The sequence below is a fragment of the Sminthopsis crassicaudata genome, chromosome 4, assembly GCF_048593235.1.
Source record: "Sminthopsis crassicaudata isolate SCR6 chromosome 4, ASM4859323v1, whole genome shotgun sequence".
In the NCBI taxonomy this organism is placed as follows: domain Eukaryota; kingdom Metazoa; phylum Chordata; class Mammalia; order Dasyuromorphia; family Dasyuridae; genus Sminthopsis; species Sminthopsis crassicaudata.
The window spans coordinates 291,937,562-291,957,780 of record NC_133620.1 but is presented as its reverse complement, the minus strand read 5'-3'; the positions used below and the strand labels follow the sequence as shown (position 1 = coordinate 291,957,780).

Genomic DNA, 20,219 nt, shown 5'->3' with positions numbered 1-20,219 from the left:
TGTGCCCCTATTCTGGGGGGGTTAGGGATCTCCCTGATTAGTGACTCAGGTTCTTAACAGCTATGAGAGGCATGAACTATTTTGTGAACTCTAGAATCAAAGTTAAGAATTTGACAATAGAAGTTGAATTGGTATATTGGAAGTTTAAGTTAGAAGTACAGATTAAAGTTAAGGTTGGAATAAAGGTTGTATTGATATTGAGGATAAAATGCCATATGAATTTGGGGTTAAGATCAGTATTGGGATTGAGTTAGGATTGTGATTAAAGATGGAGTCAAATTTGAGTTAGAGCAATGTTAAGTTCCAGGCTGGAACTAGGTTAGTCTTATTTGATTTCTCTTTCTATGTGGAGTCTTCAATAATTTCATTAATTTCTTTGGAAAAGCCTTCTTACTCCATGTCACCATAAAGTTATACTAGAGCCAACTCTACACATTATCACTCTTCATACCCAGGAAAATCCCCCAAACAACCACCTGCCTCTTCACAGAAACTAAATCCTGCTCGATATCTGAAACTGAGATTGAAACTGAGAGCTGCCCTTCCTGACATGATCCTAGTAGAATATCATAATGTCTTTTATATCAGGCACCTAACACAGCCTTGGAGTATTCCAGTCTCAAAATGAGTTTATAATCCTTCTCTCATTCCCATTTCTCTCTCTCTCAGTTTTTCACATTCAATTCTTTAGACTCAGTCTCCCTGGATTTTCCTCTCTTGGTTCTTTAGTCTTTGTCTCTGTCTCTCTATGTCTCTCAGTCTCTCCCTGATTCTTTCAATTCTTGACACTCCCCATCCAGCTACCCAGTCCTTCAGACTTTGCAGACCCGTTCTTTCATTCTTTCATTCTCTTCATTTTCTTCTGTTTCTCTCAGTACCTCAGTTATTTCAAACTTCTCATCTTTCTGTCTCACTGATATTTGGACTGGGTGTGCTTCATCTTTATTTGATTCCATTTTCTCAAGAACTCCCTGTCTTTTATCTGCCCACACTACCAAATGACTATAAAACTCTTAGAAAACAAAAACAAAAACAGAAAGAAACAATACAAGAAAAGATTAAAGAAACAGAGATGGTAGAGATAGTGAGAAAAAGAGGCAGTCAAGCTTAGATATAAGGAAAAGGAATGGGAAATAGATAAGAGAAGGAGGGAGAAGTAGGAAATGACAAATGAGAAAGGGGGTAGAGAAAAACTTGGGGGTGAGGGATAGAAAGATTTGAGAGACAAGAATGAATCACCATGCAAGTGTGTGTGTTTGTTTTGTCAGAGTGGAGAGAGTAAATTGAAGTACATTATAACCAATATATCTTATATCATATAGGTAGCTCAGAACATGGGAGAACATGGGAAGTCTTATCAGTTGAATACTGCTTACATGAACTGTAATTTGACTGGCATGATTTATCACATAAGTTATGATTAAGAAACATATAGAATATACAAAAGATAACTATGCCACCTGTGAGCATAACTATGTGAGATTAGAAGAAGACAATTCTCTAAGACTCAATCTGGAAGAAGGAATCTTTGTTACATATGGCAACATGATTTATTCTTTGTTAAAACTTAGGCAACATATGCTAGAGACAGGTAGATTTTATATGGGCTAAGGAATATGTAATGAGACATCAGGAGCGAGTAAATGGCAAATAGGATAGATATAAATAGTGAAAAATGAAGAAAATAGCAGCGGCATAGTCTAGGGGGAGAGTGCAGGGATCATGAAGAAAATAAAGATCTGGAAGATTTCTGGGAGCTTTCCCAATTCAGTATCCTCCCCTTCATTTTCATGTCACCTTCCCCCTGAATCCTCCTAACTCTACTCCCTTTTCCCAGAACCCTAGTCTCAGGGCCTCTAGCCTTAACCTAATAGCCCCAACCTTTCCTGCCTTCAGCAAAAACACCAACTCCTTTTGTAAACCCTGGGGGCTTCCCCAGGCCAGGTTAGAGCCCTGAACCCTCCCGCCCTGATGCTGCTTCCTCTATAAAGGGACTCAGGCTACCGGGCCCAGGAAGCCCAGCTCATAGCAGGTAGGGGCCCCTGGCTGAGACACTCCTGAACCCTTTGCCGTTTCTCCCCTGGCCCTTTAAAAAAAAAAAAAACCCTAAAACCCCAAAAAACCTTGATTCCAATTATTTCACCATAGCTTCCTGTGTCTATCTACCTGCCCCTCTCTAGGTCTGCTTTGAGCTTGGTCTCCACCTCATCCTTTCTGAGTTTCTGACTTTCTTTCCATTAGTCTCTATTTACTTCTGTTTCTGTTCCTCTCTGGCTGTTTCTGTTTCTCTATGTCTCATTTCTGTCTATCTCAATCTCTTTGTCTCTGTCTGTCTCTCTTTCTCTGTCTTTGTGTTTCTCTCTGTCTCTCTGTTTCTCCTCTTTTTCTGTCTACTTGTGTCTATGTCTCTGTCTTTGTATATATAAGCTTTTTTATATCAGTGTGTTTTCCTATCTTCCTGTTTCTGTTTCTGTACTTGTTTTCTATTTCCTTTCTCTCTTTCTCCCCATCTCTAATTCTTTCCATCCTTATCTCCTCCTTGGTCCCTTCTCCACTTTCTCTTTCTCTCTCCTCAGATTCTCCCCATGACCTCATCTGGAGTCCTATGTCTCCTGGGGGCATTGAGCCTCCATGCACTTTGGCTGCAGCCACCAGAGGCTCAGGTGAGAAGCAACAGGACTGGGGGATAATTTGGGGATTGAGAGCTTAAAGGGGCAAGAAAGAAATCTTGGCCCCCTGGTACCTTCTTAACCATGTTCTTTCATAGGGGGCTCTCAATCTTGATAACTCTCACTCATCTAGCCCAGCCCTACTCCAGACAGCTCAACAGTTCAGCCAGAAGAGCCTCATAAGAGACACTCTGAAACCAGCTGCCCATCTTGTTGGTAAGAATCTAGATGTTCTACCTTCTTCACTCCCCTCACAGACCCAAGCAACCAGCTCCCAGATTTCTCCTCCCAAGTGGCCTGTACATCTATTCTCCCCAGTCCCATAACATTCCCTGACTTCTGTGTCTCTCCCCTAGGAGATCTCAGCGCGAAGGACTTTATACATTGGAGAGCAAGCACAGATCACGCTTTCCTCCGACATGGTTTTTCTCTAAGGAACAACTCCCTCTTGGTCCCCTCAAGCGGCCTCTACTTCATTTACTCCCAAGTTGTCTTCTCAGGAGCCAGTTGTTCTCAGGTTGCTCCCACCCCACTCTATTTGAGCCATGAAGTTCTCCTCTTCTCCACCAAGTACCAAGTTCATGTACCCCTCCTGAGTGCTCAAAAGTCTGTGTGCCAAGGGACCCAAGGATCCTGGATGAAATCAGTCTACCAGGGAGCTGTGTTCCTGCTCACCCAGGGAGATCAGCTATCCACTCATACAGACGGTATCTCCCACCTGCTACAGTCCCCTAGTAGTATCTTTTTGGGGGCCTTTGCACTATAAAGAAATAGAAAAATAAAGAGAAAAATGGTTTCAAGGCCCATCTCCATGTCCATTCTTCTATTTCTACAGTTTCAAAGGTCCACATCACCATTCTCTGCTTCCAACATTGCTTCATTTCTTTCAAGTACTTCCCTTCTCTACAACCTCCAAAGATGAAATTCTGGGAGGTTTGAAGGCACTCCAGAATGGGGGTTGAGGTGAGGACAACCACACACATCCTCACCCCCAAATCACTGTCAAATTTTGGATTGAGAATTTCCCATACAAAAATAATACCCATACAAAAATGGTTAGTAATCAGAGTGAGATTTAAGCCTGGTTGTGGAAGGGAAAAAGAAACAGAGTATGGAGGATGGGAATCAGGGATTGGTTGGGAGAGGAAATAGAGAAAATTATTTATGAATGATGAATATTATTTATTTATAGAGAAACAGAGAATGAGAAGAGGGAGCTAGAAGAGACAGAAAACTATCAAGGGAAGACTTATCAAGTAGACACAGAGGTAAAATAGAGAAAAAGTAGAAAAGGAATAAGAGAGAGGGAAGGAGGTGGTTTGTGTGAGAAGAAGAGCTTGTAGAAATGGTGACAGCAGAGTGCTAGGGATCCTGCCTGGACTTATGCCCTCAGCAAAGTTCAATAAATATTTTTCTTCTGAGATGCCTGTCTGTCTGGTCTATTTAAAGGATTAGGGTAACAGAGAGATCTTTGTGAAAGGGAAAACAAACAAAAAAAAGATAATAGTGGCCATGTGAGAAGGGAAGGATACATGAGGAAATATGGGGACAATGGAGGAGAAAAATACTTAAGACTAAGGGAAAATAAAAGTAATATGGGAAGCTTAGAAGATGAATGATAAAGGTATTGGGGGTGGGGAGTGATATCAAAGAATATAGGGGGCTTCCAGGAATATATACCCTGACATAAAGATGCTCTGAGATAATCATAGATGATATGGGGGTCCTATATCAAGAAAAAATTCCTGTAGACCAAGAATGAAACTGAAGAAATCCAGAAGTCAGAATGAAAGTAGAAGGACATTGCTAGGACTGATTTCACCTTTGTTGGGATGTCTCTACTCCTTTCCAAAATTCAGATTCTAAATACCAACTTTCTCTCTTTTTCTCCCTTTCCTCTTAAGAGAGCTCCAATCCCCCAGACCTCAATGTATTCTTCTTTAAGGGTTCTAGACATCTGAATCTGAAAATCCCACTTAAGCCCTAGCCTTTCTTGTCTCAAAATTTAAGGGCCCAGGCCTGGGGAATTAGAATGGGCAATCAGTTCAGGACATCTTCCCTCCTGAAATCATCATTGGGGTTAACCCATAAGGGGAGTGATATCTCTGGACTCTTGGATTCCTTTAAGTCCAACTTTCCAATACCCGCCCCCGTTAAGAGGAGGAAACTGAGAGGAGCTTGGGGAAGGTCCACAGGGCCCCCACAGCAGCTTCCTCCAGATGAGCTCATGGGTTTCTCCACTAGGGAAGTTTTCCGCCCTCAGAATGAGAACTTCTCCACACACACCCTTCCACACCCCCCCACACCCTGTCCTTGGGGCATATAAAAGCAGCTGTTCACTCATCAGTAGACAGAAGCTCCCAGAGAACATCAAGGGACTGATCAGAGAGAAAGAAAGACTACTCCAGGCTTTCTGAAATTTTTACCCCTTTAAACAACTCAAACCACTGAGCTCTTTCTCTCTCATACACACACGCACACACACTCTGTCCACTGAGTCTTTTGCCTCTTTGCACCAAGGAACTACAAATTTGGACTTCAGCCTCTTCTGACACAACATCCCTGGAAAACTGAGCAGCTCCACCAAACGAGGAATCATGAGCACAGAGAGCATGATCCGAGACGTGGAACTAGCAGAAGAGGCACTCCAAAGGAAGGCAAGGGGGCCCCAAGGCCCTGGCCGCTGCCTCTGCCTCACACTTACCTCCTTCCTTTTTCTTGCTGGGGCTACTATTCTCTTCTGCCTGCTGCACTTCGGTGTGATAGGACCTCAGAAGGAAGAGGTGAGATGCCTCACAAATACTTGGCCATAAAAACAGGAACAGAGAGGAATTGGGAAAGGCAGGACAGATGGGGAAAGAGAGATAAGGATGTAAAGAAAAAGAGGGAGAAACACAATAATAGAGGGATGGGGAAATTACAATTATGAAAATAGAAAAGAAAAAGAATGATGGAAAGGAAGAAGGAGGGGGAGAACTAAATAGAAATATAAATGGGGAAATATAAAGAGAAAAATGAAATAAGGAAGAAAGATAAGAGAGAAAAGAGACAAGATGAGAATTATGAGAGGCATGTGTAGGTTCTGACCTCTGTCTTTTTAACTCTTTTTGTCCATAATTCATCATTAACCTCTTCTTTTTTCTTCTCTAGGAGCAAGATGCCTTTCGTGACATGAACCCTCTGACACAGAGAGTCAGTAAGTATCCCTTGTTTACTATCCCAATCTCATAAACCCTCATTTTCAAGTGGGATGTATCTGGGTTGAGGCTGGGAATCGGGATAAGGGAACAGTTCTTAGAGGACAGGAAGCATCTCTGAATTTTGGTGGGGGTTGGCAAAGGGGAATGAAAGAGAGCTTAAGTTCAGTTTTAAACTTTCATTTCCTCCTCTTTTCTCTCCCATTCTAGGATCTTGTCAGAGTGAAAGTGGCAAGCCTGTAGCTCATGTTATAGGTAATAATCTGAAATTTTGGAAGTGGGGTCAAATGGGGCCTGGAATCAAAGAATGGGCTAAGTCAATATGGAACTTTGGGGATAAAACAGAACCTATAGGAGAAGAAATATTAGGAGGGGAGGAAGAGGGAGAGGGTGGAAATGAACTGGATGGCTAGAACTGGAAGATGAAAGAAAGAATTCAAAGGATAGGATTCTATGGGGATGGAAAGAACCTGAGGGATATGGCACAAAGAATGTCTTGAATTTTAGAAATAAGTTGTGGGGAACAAAATGTGGAAGACGGAACTCAAAAGAAGCATGTGGATTTAACTTTTTCTTCCTCCTTCCCAACAGCTAATTCCAGGGCAGAGGGGCAGCTCCAGTGGTTGAATAGGAGTGCCAATGCTCTCCTGAATAATGGCATGGAACTGAGAGACAATCAGCTGGTGATACCTGCCTCTGGACTTTACCTGGTCTACTCCCAGCTCCTTTTCAAGGGAGAGAATTGTGCCAGTGAACCCCTGTACCTCACTCATACCATCTCCCGGTTTGCACTGTCCTACCAAAACAAAGTCAACCTTCTTGCTGCCATCAAGAGTCCGTGCCAGAAGGCAACAAGAGAAGCTAGGGAAGCTAATCCCTGGTATGAACCAACCTACCTGGGGGGTGTCTTCCAGCTTGAAGAAGGTGATAAGCTCAGTTCTAACACCAACTATCCAAAACATCTTGACTTAGCTGAGCCTGGCCAGGTCTATTTTGGGATCATTGCTCTTTGAGAGAAGAAAGGAAGTCATACCTTCCTAACTCCTTATTCCACAATCTTTATCAATCTTTCTCCTTAACTTGGAGGCAATCAGCCTTCCTTTTGGGGGCTTGAGAATTGGTTTAAAGACTGACAACCAGAGTTTAGAACAATTTAAAATATGACAAAGGGCATCAAGAAAACAAGGGTCAGAAGAATATAAGTAGTAATAAAAACTGCTGTCAGCAGTTTTTATTATTTATTATATATGTCAGGCCATAGAAATAAAGGATTCAGAGTAATATAAAACTATCAAGAAATCCATGCTGAAACAAATTAAGAATCTAGATCGAAACTGGGAACCAGAATGCCCAGGCCACCCCTTGAAGCCTGACCTGAGGGAAAGGATACTCTTTATTCTAGAACACTCTCTGAGATAGATATATATATATATATATATATATATATATATATATCTCATCTAAACACTGAAATGAATCAAAATTCAGATCATTCCTACTCTATTGGCTGTAATTCAGGAATCCTGCCTTTATTCCCCCCCCCTCCCTGGGATCAAACCTGGGGTGGCCTTTGTTATTTATGACTAGATAATGTGTTTATTGTTTGTTTATTTATTTATTTATTTATTTATTCTTGAAAATATTTATTTAGGATGTTAGGATTCATGGGGGACCCAGATATTGAGGTTTCCCCAGCTTTGGAGTATTTTCTATGAAAATGGAACTGAAGCAAGGGGTACTCCTATTCTGGCCCCTCATCTACCCTCTCACCTGCCTATTTAAAAAAAATTATCTGATCTTATCACATTGCTGATTTAGTGGCTGTGTGTTGCTGTGTCTCTGAACCTCTGCTCCCCAGGGGAGCCATGTTTGTAAGCGCCCTATTTGTCAGTGGCGTGAAATAAATTTTGCTTTAAAATGAGATTTGTTATTAAGTGATTGTTATTAAATGTCTGGGAGATCACAATACATTTGAGTTATTCAGTTGCTTTATTTCCTCTATCTGCCTCATTTCAAAGTGAGAAAATTTTCATCCCTGCCTCCTAATTCCTTCTCTCTGGGATGTAAGAGCTTTCTCTATAATCCTTTCCTCATCTCTAGACGCTACATTCTAAAATCATAGAATCCAAGAGATCTCATAGAGATAGACTCGAAAAGTATTATACCTTGATACTTAGAGAAAAAGATTGCTTCCTGTTTTGCCAAGCCAATTGAGACCATCCTATAGGAGCTTCCTCAACACTGCTCTTGAAAAATCTTACCCTTTCTTTCTTTTCTCCTGTCATAGAGGAAGAAGCATTCCTTTTCCTCCACAAGCTTATATTCTTTGATCTCATCCTCTTCTACTTCCAGTACCCATCTACTTGACTCCTTCCCAACATCTACAAACATGTTCAGGTCTTTCCAGTCATATAAAAAGCTTCCCTTGACTATTGATTGTAAACACATCTGCTCTCCATTTCACTGTCAACTTCTTGAAAATTTCATTTATTTTTGTTTCTGTCACCCAGACTTTTCTAGATCTCATGCAACTAGCTTCTGTCCCTTCCCTCAACCTGTATTTATCCTCATCTTCTTCTGAAAACAACTTTTCTTCTTCAGTATCAATAATCAAAATTTATTTAGCCTGGGAAGGCAGGAATCTATGGAAAAGAAAAGAGTCTCATGTTATAGAAAGAGGAGAAATGGGATTCTGTATGTATTGGGGAAAATCTCATACCAAATAGAGACTGAAAGAAAGAGATTTTGATGTGATTGGGAGTTAATTGTTGTCATCCAACAAAATGTAAATGGAACATCCTCCTTTCTCATGAATTTTTTAAATGTTACCAACAAAGAGGGGAAGTGTGTTATCTTGGAGAGAACATTAAACAGAGTGAAACACCCATCTCTGATACATATTATGTGATCTTAGACAAATTATTGTCTCTGTAAGATCCTTAATCTATACAATGGGAGTTAAACTAGATCACCTAACAACTGTTATTGTTCAATCCACGAATCCAATACCTTCTCTAAGAACAGCCTTTCAATTGCTTGAAAAGAGCTGTCATCTATCTGTTCCCCCACCACCACTCCAAGTCCCTTTTTTTCCCCAGTTCCTTAGGGAAATCATACCCAGAGAATTAAGAATTTCCAAATCTGGGAATTCCAATTTCTAGCTGAAAAATTCCACATAATTCAGGTGAAGTTTAAGATTCAGGGGCCTGAGAAAGCAGGGGACGGACAATATCTCCTATGACCCGAGTCATAGAACTTCCAGGAAGTCAGGTGTTAGGTCTCCCAATTTCCCTCCTTCACAGACTCCTTTCAGGGATCAAAGTTTCTTGTACTCTCAGCTTTCCCTTTCCCTTTCCTGTTCTCCAAGAAATGATATTAAAGAGATTTGGAAAAAATCAAAAACAGAACAACAAAGACTATTCTGAAATAGTCTTTCAATAGGAAAGGAAAACAATTACTTGGGAGACCTAGGCACTCCAGCTACATTCATCAATCTCTGCCTCACCTCCAGTCTCTTTAAAATATCCTCAAATAAGCTTCCCTGCCCCCTTCCAGGATCTATCAAAATTTCTTTAGCCTGGGAAGACTAAAGACTAAAGAGAAAGAGGAGTAGGAACTTTGTGTGTTTTAGAAAAACTATAACAAGGGAAAAATTTTGGTGTAGTTGGTGGTTAGCTCTACCATCCAAAATGACCTGGCTTAAAATGCTATATAGGGATTATGTCTGACCTAGTCTGGTCTCTCTGAATTAGGATACAATGGGGAAAGGGAGATATGTAGTAAGACAAAAACAAAACTATAGATGGAAAGAGTTTTCTTCCCACACACTCCCATTTCTACCTCCAGTTTTGCTATATAGATGAACAAATATGTTTCTAACATCAAATAATTCTGGGAGGAATGAAAGGAGGCAAGGTCCCATAAAGTAAGACTGACCTAGATAAGAGTGTTGGGTCCTCCATCTGCCTCCTCCACACTGGGGCTCTAAATGGGTCAATGATGCTGGGGCGGATGCTCTTGTTACTCACCCTAGTTCCCCTAACTCTTCTTGGAACTGGGGACCCAAGATGTGAACTGGGGAGTAGGACTTTCCACTCTACCTTGGATTTGAGAATGATCTCCTCTGAAAATTTTTTTTCTTTTTCCTAATCACCACCACTAATTTTTTTCCTAAGATAGGATAGTCTTTCCTCTCTGCCATACAGAAACTTCCTTTTGAAATAAGTTTCTTTCTTCCATATATCTTCCGACCCCTATATGTCTCTTCCTCTCTCTTCCTCTGTCATGAAAGTTCTAGTCTCTTTGGGGGAAAGAAGCATCATAACTCCATTGGCCTAACTCAGAAAGATACCATTGGCTAAGGGTCAGACATAATCCCTATATAGCATTTTAAGCCAGGTCATTTTGGATGGTAGAAATTTTCCCCTTGTTATAATTCTTCTAAAACACACAAAGTTCCTATTCCTCTTTCTCTTTAGTCTTTAGTCTTCCCAGGCTAAAGAAATTTTGATAGATCCTGAAGGGGGGCGGGGAAGCTTATTTGAGGATATTTTAAAGAGACTGGAGGTGAGGCAGAGATTGATGAATGTAGCTGGAGTGCCTAGGTCTCCCACATAACTGTTCTCCTTTCCTTTGAATTTCTCAATCTATACCTAGGAAGATTACAGACAACAGGTCAGACTTCTTGAGCAAAAAAAAAAAAAAAAAGTTCCAGGATGGAATGCGAGTAGCTTTATGGAATGTTGTGAGAATGTTTTTAAATTTAATGGGGTTCTGTTCTCTTTACCCTTAGTCTGAGATGGCATATGGTATAGAGGAAAGAACATTTAAGTTAGAGTCAGAAAACCTATGTTTGAATCTTGTCTTTCCCACTTAGTATCTGTATGACATTGGGTAATTCACCTTCTCTGTACCTCAATTCCCTCCGTAAAGGAGTTGGAAATTACTTTAAATCTGAGGCTGAGTAGAGGAAGATGATGTTATACAATACAGGGTAATGCTGAGGTGTCGAGCAAAGGAAACAGCAAAACAGAGGGTAAAGGAGACAATCATCTTTATTGTCAGGGCAAAACTTACAAGATACTCTTGATACCTTATTTAAGAAACTAATACAATTACAATTTATCTCTCTTCCCATCTCTCCCTCCTTCTCTTACCTCTAGGCCCTACTCATCTGACCATTTAGCCTTCGTTTTCCCTAGAGATCCTTTACCTGAACAGCACCCAACCCCAGTCCAACTAAGTCACTGCCACTCCCACCAATGGACATTTTCTATAGTATCTATGTGTCCCTCATCCCACCATTACAGCTCCAAAGAATGTTTTCCCCCTCCTGAAGTCCACCATGTCTAGGTGACTGACATTAACATAGATCCTCTCACCCCCTCGAAGCTGAACCAATCCTCCAAACCCTACACTGGCATACCACAAAGTACCCTGCTCAACTCCCTTGTTTTGTCGCACAGAAGAGGTCACAGTCTCTGCCCCCTGAAGCAGCAGTTCTGGCTCCCCTGATCCATAGGCTCCCCCAGCCCTATATAACCAACTGCTGAGGATGACAGGAACTCCAGGGTCCCCTGGATTATGAGAGCGAGCCTGTTCTCCACCAGAGGGAGCTCGGCCCCTGTACCCAATATGACAGTAAAGGAAATAAATTCCATCTTGAGGAAGGGCCAGTAGCCCTTCATCCCCCAAGAATTGTGTTCCACTCTTCAGAAATGCTTCCTCGTGTCCCGACACCCAGTGCAGTCCATGAGCTGATTTTGAGACACCTGTAGAAAAATAGGGGTGAAATGGTGAACACTGTCTCTTTAAGAACCAGCTTCCGAGCTAAGTGATTCTGTCTGGATCAAGCAAGTTGCATTGAAATCTCAGTCGATTATTGTTCTTCAGTCTGGAAGAGGACCAAAATGACATCACTATGTTAAGAATCAAGTTACAGTATGCCCAGCCGTGGCTGATCAGACCAAGAGTAGGAACAAGCTCAAAAGATGGGAAAAAGGTTGGAAAATTCAGGGAGGGTTGGAAGAGGTGAGAAAGGGAAGGTTTCTAAACAGTCTAAGGGACTCAAAGCTGAATTTTGTGTATCCCAGAGAGAGGTCTTGGTATAACAATTCAGATCTGGATTTATGGAAGAGGGCACCTTTCCAAGTTTAGGTTAGATGTTCTCAGGAGGCCAAGATTCAGGATGCTAAAGGAATGAGAGTGAACCTGTGAGAGGCTAGCATAAGCCTGGGACAGTTAAGACAAAAATGAATGGAAAATTGAGAATGGAAATAGGAAGAATGTCTATATAGAATAGGAATGGGGTGGGGTGGGGAAGAGAATATGAAAAGTTTGAGGAACCAACTAAGGAGTGTGGACACAAGATAATGGCAAATGAAAAAGATAGCTAATAGGGAAAGGGAAGGAGAGACAAAAAGCCCTGTTTGTTTCAAATCTTCCCAAGTTCAAGCCCATCTCCACATCCTCTGGTAAATCCAAGCTCTTACCTATGAGGTGGGCAGCTGGAGGAATGGAACTGAAATCTGATCTGGACTCCACTGGCAGTTTATGAAATCCTAGAGAGAAAGACAGGGAGGGAGGGGAAATTGAAGGGTTGGGATAGTCAAGATTCTGAAAAATCATGAGCTAGATATTTGGGTTCATGAGATGAACAGGGATAGGGAAAAGGACCAAGGGACCACATCTGGACACTAGGAATTACCCTTACCTAGTTGTTGCAGCAATTGTCCTCCTGGACCAGAAGGGTCAGCTACCTGGATGAGGAGACAATGACTTAAGTTCAAACGTGGCATCATTACTTCCTCTTCCACTTGGATCCAAGAATTAGATTTTTCAGCTTTAGATTTTCTTCCCCCAGCAACTCCCCCCAACATTTCCCAGGGTCTGAGAGTCACTGGAGTCAATGTGAAAAGAGAAAGGAAGGCGTCAAATTTTGATAGCTCAAAGAGAGAGAAGTCGAAGGTATAGGCCACAGGAAAAAAGCATAAGACCATGAATGAAGAAAATTGGAGGAGGGTGTTATTGATGCTCACATAGAAGGATATAGGGATGCCAGATATTTCACACAGATGGAAAAAGGAAAACACAGAAACTGAGAAAGAAACCAGGACCTAGAGAGAGAAACAAAGGTTCTCCACAAGAAAAGTGTGATTAGAGAAAGAGACTCAAACAGCCAATGTTCACCTTTCCCCCCTGTTCTTGGGGCATCAGAGCCAGCACAGCCAAGACAGTGAAGGGTACAGATAGCAGCAGAGTCCCCAACACAGCAGCTCCTACTGAAGCCAGCAAAAGGCAACCCTTCCTGTTAGGTCCATCAACTCGGGCCTCCAGTCCTGAAGCCCCCATTGATGCACTGAGCTAGGGCCTGAACAAGAGAAGAGGGTCTTTCATACCTCAGGGGTGGGGTTATCACCTCCCCACACACATATACCATGTCCACATCTGTCTGGGACTTTCCAAATACCCCTCCTCTCATCATGGTTCCTCCCCAGTAAGCCCCAACCAGGTTTCCTGTTTACCCAGAGATAGGGCTGGGCAACTAGACGCCTAGATTCTCCGAACTCGGGAAGGAGGTAGGGTATACATGCCTGGGTCCCTTAGGGGATTGAGGGCTAGGGGAGGGGAAGAGAAAAGAGATAAAGTTTGTGTGGCCCTTTATTTATATTCTGAGGGGAAACATCGTAGCCTAAGAGATAGACCCTTTATATCTTTTTGTCAATACCTCACAAACTTGACTTGGTAATGTTGCAATGAAATGTAGCTGAAGCAGATGAAAGAGGTGTATATATAAGGAGATAGTTAGCCAATAGATTCTTACTGAATATCTGCTTTATACTAGATACTGTGAGCATGTGAAAATAGAACACACAGTTTCTGTCCTCACAAAGCCCATTCCCCACAACCATTCTGTGAGATAGGTAGTAATTTTATCATCATTTTACATTTTAAGGTTTTGTGACCTTAAAGGACTTACTTGCCTTGTGTCATAGAGCAAGCATGTGGTTCAGAATTTGAACCCAGGTCTCTTCATTCCATTTTCAATGCCCCTTAAAGAGGTTTCCTCTATGGAACTGACTGTGAAGTCAGAAGACCTGAGTTGGAATCTTTGATCTTCTACTTACTCACTGTAACCTTGAGCAAATTATTTCACTTTTCTCTGAATCTCGGTTTCCTCATCTGTGAAATTAGGATAAGATACTTCCTTCTTCAATCAATTGGTTAATAAGTATTTATTTTACTATGTGCCATGTACCATATTAAGTACTAGTGCTAAAAATACAAAAATGAGTCTGTTCCTGCCCTCAAGGAATTTACATTTTTAAAAGTTTTAATAGCTTTTTGTTTTCAAAATATGTGCAAAGATATTTTTCAACATTCACCCTTGCAAAACTTTGTGCTCCAACTTTTTCTCCCTCCCTCCTCCTACCTCCCTTTCTTAGACAGCAAGTAATCCAGTATAGGTTAAACATGTGCAATACTTCTAAATTTATCATGTTACACAAGAAAAATCAGATCAAAAAGGGAAAAAAAAGCAAAAAAACAACAATAACAAAAAAGGTGAGAATACTATGTAGTGATCCACATTCAGTCCCCATAGTCCTCTCTCTGGATGCAGATGTCTTTCTCCATCACATTGGAATTGTCTATTGGAATTAGCCTGATTCACCAATGTTGAAGAGAGCCATGCCAACAGAATTGATCATCACATAATCTTGTTGCTTGTGTACAATTTCTACTGGTTCTACTCATTTCACATAAGTCTCTCCAGGTCTTCTTCTTGCAATAATCCTGCTGATCATTTCTTATAGAACAATAATTTTCCATAACAGTCATATACCATAACTTATTCAGCCATTCTCCAACTGATGGACATCTACCGAGTTTCCAGCTCCTTGCCACTACATAAAGAGCTACTACAAACATTTTTGCACTTGTGGATCCTTTTTCTTTTTTTGTAGCTTTTTTTTTCAAAATATATGCAAAGATAGTTTTCAACATTCACCTTTCCAAAATCTTGTTTTCCAAAATTTTCTCCCTCCCTTCCCTTCCCCGTTCCCTAAACAGTAAGTAATCCAATATATATTAAATCTGTACAATTCTTCTATACATATTTTCACATTTTTCATGCTGCATAAGAAAAATCAGATCAAAAAGGAAAAAATAAGAAAGACAAAAATCAAGCAAACAACAAAAAAGGTGGAAATATATGTTGTGATGCACATTCAGTCCCCATGGTTCTCTTTCTGAATACAGATGGCTAGCTCTCTCCATCACAAGTTTATTGCAATTGGTCTAAATCACCTCAATGTTGAAAAGAGCCATGTCTATCCCATAATCTTGTTGCTGTGTACACTGTTCTCTTGGTTCTACTCACTTCACTTATAGTTCATGTAAATCTCTCCAGGCTTTTCTGAAATCATCCTGTTGATCATTTCTTTTTTCTTTCTTTTTTTTTAACTTTTATTTTTATTTTTAAAATTTTTAATACACATTACTTTATGAATCATGTTGAGAGAGAAAACTCAGAACAAATGGAGAAATTTTTTTTAAAAAGCAGAAAAAAAGGAAGTGAACAAAGCATGTATTGATTTACATTTGTTCTCTTAGTTCATTTTCTGGATGTAGATGGCATTTTCTGTTCAAAATCTATTGGGATTGCTTTGGATCACTGAAGAATCAAGTTTCTCATAGTTGATCATTGCACATTCTTATTTTATTGTGTACAATGTATTCCTGGTTCTGCTTGTTTGGCTCAGAATAAGTTCACGTAACTGATCATTTCTTATAGAACAATTACATTCCATAACATTCATATACCATAACTTATTCAGCCATTCCCCAACTGAGGGGTGTCCACTCAGTTTCCAGTTTATTACCCCTAGAAAAAGGGCTGCTACATTTTTGCACAGGTGAGTCCTTTTCCCTTTTTTATAATCTCGTTGTGATACAGACCCAGTAGAGACACTGCTGGATCAAAAGGATATGCACAGTTAAATAGCCCCCTTTAGTTCCAAATTGCTCTCCTGAATGGTTGGATCAGTTCACAATTTCACCAACAATGTATTAGTGTCCCAATTTTTCCACATCTCCTCCAATATTTATCATTACCTTTTCCTGTCATTTTAGCTAGTCTGAGTGGTTTGTAGTGTTATCTCAGAGTTGAAAGAACTTACATCCTATTATTATTATGTTTACAGATGGATACACAAGGAGGAAGGACTATATAGCACCTACTATGTACCAATGTTTTACAAATATTAATCTTTGATCCTCATAATAATCCTTAAAGATAGGTGCTATCATTGTCTCCATTTCATAGTTTATGAAACTAAGGCAAACAAAATTTAAGTGACGTACTTTAAAAGCTAGTCAGTGTCTAAGGCTAGATTTGAATTTAGGTATTCCTGACTCCAGATCTCCACTTTACTTCATACAGATTCCAGTACTCTATCCACTGTGCCACCTAGTATACACAATCATGAGGGATGAGGGAAGGTAAAACTGACATCTAGAAGAATCAAGAACAATTTCTTGAAAGAGGAAGCTTGAAAAAACTGGTCTTTAAAGGGAAGCAGAGGTTACAGGAAGCAGAGGTGAGAAAGGAGGGCATTCCAGACATGGAGGACAATCTGTACAAAGGCCTAGAATTAGAAAATGGCATGAAGAACACCAAGTCAGCCTGTTTGAATGGAGCACAGAATTTGTGACTGTGGCTAATAGGTAATTAACTTAGAAAAACAGATTGGAGTCTAAAAGAATTTGGGTTTTACTCTCAAACTATTGGGCAAACCCTGAAGCTTATTAAGCAAAAGAATAAACTTCAAGAATATTGGCTTAGATCATTATACATGGCAACAGCAAAATTATAAATGATCAATTCTGATGAATGTGGCTCTCTTCAACAATGAGATGATTCAAACTAGTTCCAATTGCTTAGAAATGAGGAGAGTCAGCTATACTGAGAGAGAGAACTATGGGAAATTAGTGTGGACCATGACATAGCATTCCTACTCTTTTTGTTATTGTTTGCTTGCATTTTTGTTTTCCTTCTTGGGTTTATTTTTTTTCTTTCTTTCTGGATCCATTTTTTCTTGTGCAGCAAGATAACTGTATAAATATGTATACATATATTGGATTTAACATATACTTTAACATATTTAACATGTATTAGACTACATGCCATCTAGGGGAGGGGTTGGGAGGAAAGGTGAGAGAAAGGTGGAACAGAAGGTTTTGCAAGGGTCAGTGTTGAAAAATTACCCATGCATATGTTTTATAAATAAAAAACTATAACAACATCAACAAAAAAAGAATATTGGCTTAGCACTGTGCAGAAGATGATTTAGAGAAGAGACTGATCATAAAGATACTAATTAAGAAACTATTGTAGTAATCCAGATGAAGGTTTGAAGAAATATAATGAGAGTTTGAACCAGATAAGTTGCATCAATAAAGAGAAAAGGAGGAATGTGAGAGATGCTGAGTAAGTGGAATTGACTGGATATAAGATGAGAATGAAAGTGAAAGGTATTATGGTCATTCTATCTTCTTATCTCCTAATTAATATTTTCCCCAGCATCTTGTAATTTAAGGAACAAAATGAGGAAAAATCAAGTCTCTGAAAATGGCCATCTTCTTTTCTTCCCTCATCTTCCATTGATCACGACACAAGGAAAAAAGAGAGCAGCTAGTAAAGAACCATCATTATGCAGAGACAGCAAATAAGGCATTATGAAACCTTTGAATTGATAAGAAGATCAGAAGGCTGACCTGTCTCTTATCACTACCTCAAATTTCTTTAGCATTTTTAGTATTTAGACCCAGACCTAGATCTGGGCCCTGTACTCTATTCAGTACTATTATTATTCCTTGTCCATGAACCTTTGCGTTTGAAAGGAAGTTCTGGAATATGACATATCTAACCCATGTGAGAGCACTGAAAAATTTTCCCTTACAAGTTCACTAAGTTAAATAAGCTATATGGCTGCAAAAAATTGATTGACTGCACTTTATAAACATAGAGGGTTATTTGGCTGAAAGAAGAAAAATCTCAGATACAAAGTAGGGCATAGTAAACTAGAGATTTTCCGGTTTTAACAATCCTGAAAGTATTTTATAACAAGCTCATAAGTAAAATTCATTAAATGGTGGTCATGGAGTGTGTGTGTGTGTGTGTGTGTGTGTGTGTGTGTGTGTGTGTGTGTGTGAGAGAGAGAGAGAGAGAGAGAGAGACAGACAGACAGACAGACAGACAGACAGACAAAAGAAGAGGAGGAGGAGGTAAAAGTAGGGAGTAGGGTATATGAGGTACCAGAGCAACTCTGATGAGACCACTTAGATTGAAAAGATTACTACCTGTTGAACAAATAATATATTCCATACACTCCTTGATTTGGGCAACTAGAATCCCACATTGACACATTGAATAGAGTGCTAGGCCTGGAGTCAGGAAGACTCATTTTCCTCAGTTCAAATCTGGCCTTAGACACTAAATAGCTGTGTGGTCCTAGGCAAGTCATTTAATCTTAAATGCTGAGCTCCTCATCTGTAAAATGAGATGAGGAAGGAAATGGCAAACCACTATCTTTACTAAGAAAATCCCAAATGGAATCATGAAGAGATGGACAAGTCTAGAAAACAGCTTAACAACAACTTTATTTGTATAGTTTCCTTAAACTTCCTTAAGGAAGGCAGCAGCATGTGAGCCAGTTGTTAATGCTACTGCAGCAATCCAAATGTAATATGGAGTCCCTGAAAGATGTTACATAAGAAGCAATACCTGTATCACATGATTATTATTAAACTTTAATACACACTTCTGATTCATAGTAGGTGCTTAATTAATACTTGTTAATTGGTGGCCTGATTCTATACATAAGGAAAAAGGGAAGTAGATTTGATGAGGTCCTAAGTGCTGGGTGTGATTGGCAGAGAGAAACTGAAGAAATGACAAAAATTTTTCCCTGGGCAGATAGGAAAAAAGTTCTGATAATCTAGATTAGTTTATTTTCATGGTCCCATCCTCTGGAGATAATCCAATTAGAAATTCAAGTTATATTAAATCTCTGAAACTTAGTTTTCCCTATAAAATAGCTTATGAGCCATGGTTTCCTAATGTCCTCCTTTGGGTCAATCTGCCAATGACATTGTGCCTCATGGTGTCTGTCCTTTACCCCTCCCCCATGCCACGTGGTATTTCTCCTAATTCCACTGTGCTTCTCCACCCACTTCTCTTCCTTATAGCTAACTAACCCTTTTAGGATGCTAAATCCTTTCATGATTTTAGCCTGCCAGCTAAGGGTATGCCCCAACCTCATGGGATACTCCCTTTATACTAGGTAGTTGTGAGTTCCACATTATTTCATATTTACCATTCCTGGTGTCTATTGTATCCTTTCATTTTGTCTGTAAACTCTTCCCTAAATAAATCTGCCTTTTGCCAAAGAGAATGCATATTGTGAATTCTACACACGACCGGACCCCAACCTTTGGTGTTTTTCTTAAAGCACATCATGTGGTACCTAAATAATATTTGGTGCTACATCAGCCACATAAGAGTCAGTTTTGGGGGACAATTACATTATCATTAACTATCATTAACTAGTAGGAAAAGAGAAGGAATTTCCTGAAGGGGAAAGGATGGAGACCTGGACATTTGGTTAGTCAAATACTCCTCTGAATAGTGGCTTGTGTTGGTCACTCAGGAAGAAAGAAAAGGATAGAGCAAACACAAAATATACTTTCTTCATCACCCTAAGTTTCCTCAGGGCAGTCCTCTCTGACAGGACACAGAGCCCTAATGCTGAGAGTTAAAGGGATACTATGTAAGACAGCAATCAGAAATAATTAGAAAAGGATACCTGTGAAGAAGGGATCCCAAAACTAAAATTCCTTGAAGGAGAAAATCTCCTTCAACTCTGCCTTAGTGAAGGACACCCCCCACCCCACCCCACCCTATCCCCAGGGAAACAAGATAAACAGTTTCATCCTGTTATCTAGGTGGGTTGGTTCAGTCTGGAGCAAAAGAATTCCAAACCTATTGAATTAAAGAAACTCATTCAATTCTATTCAAATTCCAGCTATAGCCAAAACCCAGCTTGTAAATAAAAAGAATCAATTTGAAACAAATCCTTGCAGGGGTCCTAACATGCCATGCCATGCCAAGGAAGCTCTACCCACTGGAATATTCTTTTCCAGTGCTATCCTCTCTTTACCCTCACCTATTTCCCTGAGACTTTATGCCTCTCTGTCAGGATTTCTAACCTTACTTCCTAATCCCCGTAATAAACCTCTTTTATCAATCTAGGTTTTTGGGTCTATAAATTCATTTACAGAGGATCCCTGTGAT

The 20,219-nt window shown here is 40.1% G+C and overlaps 3 protein-coding genes across 6 annotated transcripts; 2 read left to right on the top strand and 1 right to left on the bottom strand.

Annotated features, from left to right (window-relative positions):
* The first annotated feature begins 1,850 nt into the window (after positions 1-1,850).
* On the top strand, positions 1,851-3,469 carry LTA (lymphotoxin alpha). 4 transcript variants are annotated; one of them, XM_074265446.1, is made up of 4 exons: positions 1,851-2,032; positions 2,577-2,663; positions 2,803-2,885; positions 3,026-3,469. In XM_074265446.1, the coding sequence occupies exons 2-4, from the start codon at positions 2,632-2,634 to the stop codon at positions 3,433-3,435; spliced, it is 525 nt and encodes a 174-aa protein (XP_074121547.1). In that variant the 5' UTR covers positions 1,851-2,032; positions 2,577-2,631; the 3' UTR covers positions 3,436-3,469. The 4 variants fall into 4 exon arrangements, with proteins under 4 accessions (XP_074121547.1, XP_074121545.1, XP_074121546.1 ...); XM_074265444.1 differs by having other exon boundaries at positions 1,855-2,032; positions 2,768-2,885; XM_074265445.1 differs by lacking the exon at positions 1,851-2,032 and having other exon boundaries at positions 2,092-2,663.
* Positions 3,470-5,011: 1,542 nt separating this feature from the next.
* On the top strand, positions 5,012-7,787 carry TNF (tumor necrosis factor). The gene is made up of 4 exons (XM_074311472.1): positions 5,012-5,452; positions 5,820-5,865; positions 6,077-6,121; positions 6,458-7,787. The coding sequence occupies exons 1-4, from the start codon at positions 5,267-5,269 to the stop codon at positions 6,877-6,879; spliced, it is 699 nt and encodes a 232-aa protein (XP_074167573.1). The 5' UTR covers positions 5,012-5,266; the 3' UTR covers positions 6,880-7,787.
* A 3,110-nt stretch (positions 7,788-10,897) lies between these two features.
* Positions 10,898-13,253, bottom strand: LTB (lymphotoxin beta). Its single transcript, XM_074311470.1, has 4 exons — positions 13,055-13,253; positions 12,579-12,624; positions 12,358-12,426; positions 10,898-11,637 (listed from the first exon to the last, which is right to left on the bottom strand). Exons 1-4 carry the CDS (start codon positions 13,214-13,216, stop codon positions 11,159-11,161), a joined length of 756 nt encoding a protein of 251 aa, XP_074167571.1. The 5' UTR covers positions 13,217-13,253; the 3' UTR covers positions 10,898-11,158.
* Positions 13,254-20,219: the final 6,966 nt, after the last annotated feature.